Below are 6,729 nucleotides of genomic sequence, written 5' to 3'. Positions count from 1 at the left end.
TAGTTGTTGGCTTGGTTGTCATTTTTACAACAATCGTGCACAATCTTTTTCTGCAACATGACAGTACTGGCGTTAAGAATATCCCATTGACGATCATCATCCCATTTGACGTGTTTGTTGGGTTAAGTTCAGTCCTCTTCCTCACCGCAATTGCAGGGGAGAAAACCCACGCCATACTCCGACCTCTTCGCCACGTCACCACAGCAACACGGTCTTACGTCATTCTCATCTCCATTGTGTGGGTCTGGACATGTTTTCTATCCTTTTTTGTGTTGCTTTCCTGGTGTGAATACCTGATCTTTGTTACAACTGAAGTTCTACTGTGGTATCTGTATTTATTGGACTGGCCCTCCTTGTCACCTGCGTCTCTTACAGTGACTACAATTTGGATAAAATTTGATCAAAGAAACTTTGTCCCTCGAAGCCCAGAGACAATACAGAGCAAAAAACTGATTGTAACACTTTTTCTCGTTACAGCTATCTCTCTGATATCATGGCTACCATTTTACATAATTTTTATGATAGAGCATCTTTTCCTTGACACATCGCTATCTGATAGTGCAATAGTGGTGATTCGATTTCTTCAGTATGGATATTCTCTTGTTAACCCAATCACTTACAACCTTAAATTGCCTGAATTCCGAAAAACCCTGGTGCGGTTGCTTTGTGGATGTGCTCTAAAAGATCGTCCAAGTTTCAGATTTCAATTTAAGTCCATCAAAAGATTTTAGAAGTTTCAAAGGCCTATAATAGTACATCACGATGGGAACTTCCATGTTAAGTCGAATAGTAAGCGGCTACACATTACAGTTTAATTTTTTGGCTTAAACATGACAACTCCAAAGGTAGAATATCTATAAAAAGTTTAAACCATCCGCTGAAAGACAAGAAAAAAACAGAAGAAACAACTTATTTTATAAGAATTTATTTTACACTGAGTAAATAACTTTAATAAGTATTGCTCCATCTATCTCAGTAAGTCAGCAAGTTCAGTCCTAAACTTACACGAGACAAAGTTTACTGGACTGAGGAAGTTAACATATATTTTCAAATGTCATTGAAACAAATTAAATCTTTTAGCATTAGAAATAGATTCAGCTGAACTAAACTTTACTATAAAATTACGCTTTGTAAAATCTAATCTAATGTAGGTGAAAGTAGTTGTATAATAGTAAAATTCTGATTAAAATACATTTGACTTTTTTGGTAAATATTTCTCTTTTTGGATCATTATCACGGAGTGACCAACATCAAGTTGATAGATCAGATATCGATAGTGTATGAACTACTAGCATTCGACGCCCAAATGAACGACTGAATTATGTTTATTTTTTATCATCTCCGCTGACCTTCAAAACTAAAACTCAACTCTTGAAATTACAATTCCGACCTCAGTGAAAGAGGGCTCTGCAAACACCAACTCTACAAACACAACTCTACAAACAGCAACTCTAAAAACACCACCTGTACAAACACCAACTCTACAAACACCAACTCTACAAACACCAACTCTACAAACACCAACTCTACAAACACCAACTCTACAAACACCAACTCTACAAACACCAATTCTACAAACACCAACCAGAGTGGTTGCTGCTACTCACGTTATTAATCCCTCTGAACCTCGACTCATGAAATCTACTTTCAATGAGAAATAATCTTCCAAAAGTTTTGATTTTAAAGGTCGCAAGGCAGTAAAATTAAAAAAAAACTTTATTGTTGTCAGTGAAACAATTTAATGATTATGTCTCCTAAAAAGACCAACTATGTACATAAAAAGCCTAAAAAGTTAGAACTTTAGAATTCCCCACCAATGGATGTACAACAAATTATGCCAAAGCTACATCCCCTAACTCATTATATGATGGTAAATAAGATGTGAATATCTGCTTACGCTTTTCGTTTACGAATAAAATCGCGTAAAATAGCATAATAGTCAAAGGTCAGCTTCGTTTACTTATTACCTTCAGGGAAGAGCGAGTATCATGATTTTGAAACAGATTCGAGATATCTTTGATATTACCTTATTTAGTTTTTGTTATTTAATTATCAAATAACACTCTCTTCCAATCAGATTCAAATTTAAAAATCCAATCGTGCCTTTAATTGTTGTTTGCATTTTCTCTCGCTTGAAGCCGAATTATTGTGTATTCTTCGAGTCATCACTGGTTGATTTTTTTAATTGTTTTTTTCTGATAAGCCCGGTTGAGAATGTTTGGTTCAATCGAAAGACCTCTAAACACGAAAATTTGGAAACTATGTACCACCTCCGGAACTCTATACAACTTTCTCAGAGCTGCAGTTGCGTAGACAACCGTAAACGAAAGATCCGTGGATTAATTTGGAATAATCTCTGTTTCAAAGACTTTGAACGCGTGCAAAAAAAAACCTAGACGGTAAGGTATGGCAGTAGCCTCAAAACATCAGCTCAGCAACAAGCTTTACGCTTAAATAGGTCTATAGGTCTCTATCTCTTAACTGAGGACTGGACATGAAAAGCACTGTACTAAAAAATAACCCAGGAAATTTATACCAGCGCCTAGATAATATTATTAGCTTCAATGAGATGCATGTCGTTTAAGCCAGCCAATGTGATTTTAAATCTTAAGAGGGTACAAAATAATATATTTCCATTAATGTTACTTACAAGAACATAGAGGGAACATTGGTATCAATGGACTGCATTGAAACCATGTTGTCGATTCCGTTTTCCTTATAGCCCAGGGGAGGGTTACTCGGTGCTCTTTCTTCACAGCAACAACAAAAAATGCGCCTGACTCCTTTCCTGAAATCTTTCACACGCAGAGCATAAATAATAGGGTTTACAACTGAGTTAAAATAATGAAGGAACTTTGTGGCGAATATTGCGTGATAGAGACAGGCAAAGTCACCTGGGCTACATGAAAGAGTTGCACCCGGCTGAAAGTGAAAAATGTAATTCATCACTTTAAAGGGCAGCCACGTGACTAAAAAAATCAGGCTCAAGATCAGGAGAGTAACCGCCATCCTCCTCTGAAAGTCATCGCTTTTATCGCGTGCACCCAGTAAAATGCAGGCGATTACAGAATAAGCGACCACAATGGTTATCATTGATAACGCAAGTAAAATCATGATAAACAGGAATACTCCCTCATTATTTGCCGCGCCGACATGCTCCACTCGGAGAAACGACAAAACGCCGAGTAGCACCGATAAAAGCCAGATCGAGGTGATTACAATATAGTAAACGATAGGTTTCAAGTTATCATGCCCGACGGGAGACAAAGCTGCGTAAAGCCTCTCCAAAGCAATAGCGACGAGGAAGAAAATCGAGGCATACGAGACAAATATCTCGATGGCGGTCTGAGCGGGTTGCACGTGGTCGTCCACTTCCCACCAATCGGTGACTGATCCACCAATGTAATGAATGAACATCGGTATCGCCACCGCACCCACCAGGAGGTCTGCTACTGCCAGACTCATAAGCAACAGATAGGTTTTCCTGTGTAGGGATTTGGTGACGGCGAAGGCAGCAATAATAAGGAAATTCCCGATAATAATTGCCGCCGACTCTAAGCCGTAGACAATGCACCAGGCACGGTTTTCTCCTTCTGAAAATAGTGTGGTCATCTTGATTTCCTCGTCAGTGAAGAGAATGTGACCTTAAATGGTATGATAGAAAAAGTAATGCAGCAATAATTAATGGAGTATCGACAGCTATTGGAGACTTTGTTGGGTTTTCTTTACTTCACTTTATTCTATAGAGCCTTAAAAGGTATTGAACTCCTTCCCTCCTCCCCTTCCGCCGCCCCCCCCCCCCAACCCTGATATGTGATGGTTTAGAAAACTCTGTCTCTCTCTCAACCAATCAGATACAAACAGAAAATCAGAAAAGCCTTTTTCAGTACTTGAAGCAGTTTGTTTGTCCTTTTTTTTTTCTTTTTTTTTCAAGTTCATTTTGACGCCTTGTAATATTTTCCTTTCCTACCCTAAATGGTTTTCACTATCGTTTTCAAAGATAAGCTATTCGCTCAGTGTTAAAAGAAGCTTTAAATACAAGTGGCCATAGAGTTAAAATTGGATCCAAAGCAATGAAGACACTGACGAGTGGGTGGAGCTTAAATAATCTATGCTAGTTCAGACCAGAAAAAATATATAGCAGATACTGTTAGAAGTAAGTATTAACGATTTTGAATACACCATTGGAACAGTTGGATCGCCTCGAAAAATTTTACCGTAAAAGCAGGATTTGACAGCTTCAGACTGATTGCGGTTTGCTGTGAAGTTGATAATTAAGTAACAGTTTTCGCATCAGTTGTCACTATTTACATACTTAAGAACGTTGTTGACATTCCAGACTGATAATATTTTAGAAGTCGTATCAAGATCGTTATGTAATCTGCCTGGTCACATAAACCACAAATGATATCATGAAAGTTATTGTACGTATCCATCAGTTTGCGACAGTCTCCAATATATATGCTATTGAGGCAAGAAGCCAGTCTGATTACGTGGACCTCAGAGTTCCATTTTGCCGTGTTTAATCAAGTGGATCTTTTTTTGTCTGTTTGCCTAGTTGTTTGAAACTTTATTATTGCCATCATACATCTTTCGTTTTTTCAATCAAAAATATACTTTAAATCTTTGCCCAACTCTTGACATCTTTTATCAGTTCAACAACGTCAATTCTAACGGCTAATTAAAGAGTCCATTCAATGAACTGCATATCCTAATCATTATAGTTTAAAGCTCGAATAAAATTTACACAAACATGGCTTTGTTTTGGATCGTGGGAAAAATTAAGACCAATTTTCTAACACGACTGAAGAGGTTCAAGTTAAAGCTAGTCACATGCCATCACACTGATTCTGTCGTTGGCGCTTGGAAATTCGACTTCATGTAACGATTGCTGCCCGGAATACTAGATCAGTTTGATTTGGTGGTAAAGTGTGAGTCAAAAAACTGCTTGGAAAGGCTTAGGTATAAGGGTTCTATGTTCATCCTTGAAGTAATTTGGCAGCCGTAACTCTCTGTAACTCGTCTTCCATTAACGATTTGATGAGATAAACAAAATGTTTCATGATCACGTTAATTTGGTGGCGAATTACTCCAAAGTTAACTCCGCAACAATCTGCACTCCTAGCTATCAACAAAAGTACTCGACTGTAGCAAAAAAGTTTTCGTCTTCAAATCGCTTTTTGACAGGAACACTAAGATACACATTTTCAGCATATTTCAACATATTTTCAATTGTGTACACTGTTTTCAGCACTGAAGAATGCAAACTTACAGGCTCTGGCTAGTTTTCACTCTTTGGAAGGAATGCTCTCAATTTGCAACTGGTGTTGAACTTCTGTTTGCTGAAATTTAAGACAAGAAGGTTTACGTGATGACAAACATTTTAGAAGTAAATGACACAAAAAAGCAACGCCGAAAGCCATAACTGTTGAACTTGTTAATTATAACGGATAGAGCCTGTTAACATCGAAACACTTTACCTTGGCCCCACTTTAAATACTCTTCCTTTTGTCGAAGGTTCTGGAGTCAAAGAAGAACCAGATTCAACAAAATGCTAGTTTCCTTACGAAATGAACTAAGAATACAAGTATCTTTTGCTCACTTGAAAATTTAACTTGCAGATTTTCACACCAATATTGATTCACTATTCACGTCTCGCTGAGCAAGCGACGAAGTGTAACGAAGCCGTATACTGAACTTGTATTAAAAGTATGCATACATTAATCTTTCTTGTGTTGGATTCCCCAAACAATGACCTATTTTGTGCCCATCGCAGGTCATTTTGGGATTATTAGCTTGACAACATGGACATAGAACACATTTTAACTCGTAAATTTCACCTCCTGTCGAATTTCAAGAACATTTTCAAACAGCAGGTATTAAAAATCGGCAAATTCTCCCAACTACCTTGCTACAAAATGTATGGCGGAAAGAATGGAGAATTGGTAATGAGATCTTGAGAGTTGATAGGCGTAGACGGTATTTATAGTAGATCGGTTACGGACAATAATTGTGTTATAAACGCCAGTAGCCATAGCAGATGGTAGAGCTGAAGACGCCTGATCAAACTCCCGGTTGACTCAGAATCGTCGCGATGCCTGTAAAATCATTGTTATTTTTTATAGCATCTTCATGTGATTTTTTTGAGAAGTAAGTATGCCCTTTGCTGTAAACTCTTTTTCTTTAATTGTTTAACCTTTCTTTGTTTCTCTTTTCTCCTGCTCGATTGCCGATCCTTCCCATTGCGAGATGGAAACTTCTCAGGTTTATTAGGGTTGTTGTCAGCTTATCTGAGGCTTTTTGAAATTGTTCGGGGAGCACCTTTACTCCTTGAGCTTCTCGGAAATATATCAACTCGTCATTTGCGAAGGGCTTTTGGAGTATGGTCTTCTCTATATAGGACTTTTCACTCGCTGTGGATGAATGATAACAGATCTGCTTTTCTGCATTTAACAAGAGTAGAGGGGAGAGCGGAAGCCTTGTTAAGGACCGTTAAGTAGTATTGACAGAGACTGGTGGGCCTGTCCTTATTGATCCTATTGTGCTCGTAAAATGTTGGAAAGTTGCTCTCCAAAATACCAAAAAATCACTGGCTTAAAATTTTGATTTTTTTTATCTAAACGTTAATTAACAGCTCTATTTTACATCCACAAATATGGGCGAAATTTAAGGATATTCTGAAAAGTAAACAAACAAAGATGGCCCTTCTTGGGCGTCATTTTAGCCGTT

At 37.8% G+C, this 6,729-nt stretch overlaps 1 protein-coding gene across 1 annotated transcript; it reads right to left on the bottom strand.

Moving 5' to 3' along the window:
* Positions 1-909: 909 nt before the first annotated feature.
* Positions 910-5,647, bottom strand: LOC111337384 (adenosine receptor A2b). The gene is made up of 3 exons (XM_022943671.2): positions 5,481-5,647; positions 5,273-5,342; positions 910-3,644 (listed from the first exon to the last, which is right to left on the bottom strand). Exon 3 carries the CDS (start codon positions 3,610-3,612, stop codon positions 2,647-2,649), a length of 966 nt encoding a protein of 321 aa, XP_022799406.1. The 5' UTR covers positions 3,613-3,644; positions 5,273-5,342; positions 5,481-5,647; the 3' UTR covers positions 910-2,646.
* Positions 5,648-6,729: the final 1,082 nt, after the last annotated feature.

The sequence above is a fragment of the Stylophora pistillata genome, chromosome 3, assembly GCF_964205215.1.
Source record: "Stylophora pistillata chromosome 3, jaStyPist1.2, whole genome shotgun sequence".
Lineage (NCBI taxonomy): Eukaryota > Metazoa > Cnidaria > Anthozoa > Scleractinia > Pocilloporidae > Stylophora > Stylophora pistillata.
The sequence above is the reverse complement of the archived record's forward strand: the minus strand, read 5'-3'. Positions and strand labels throughout refer to the sequence as shown.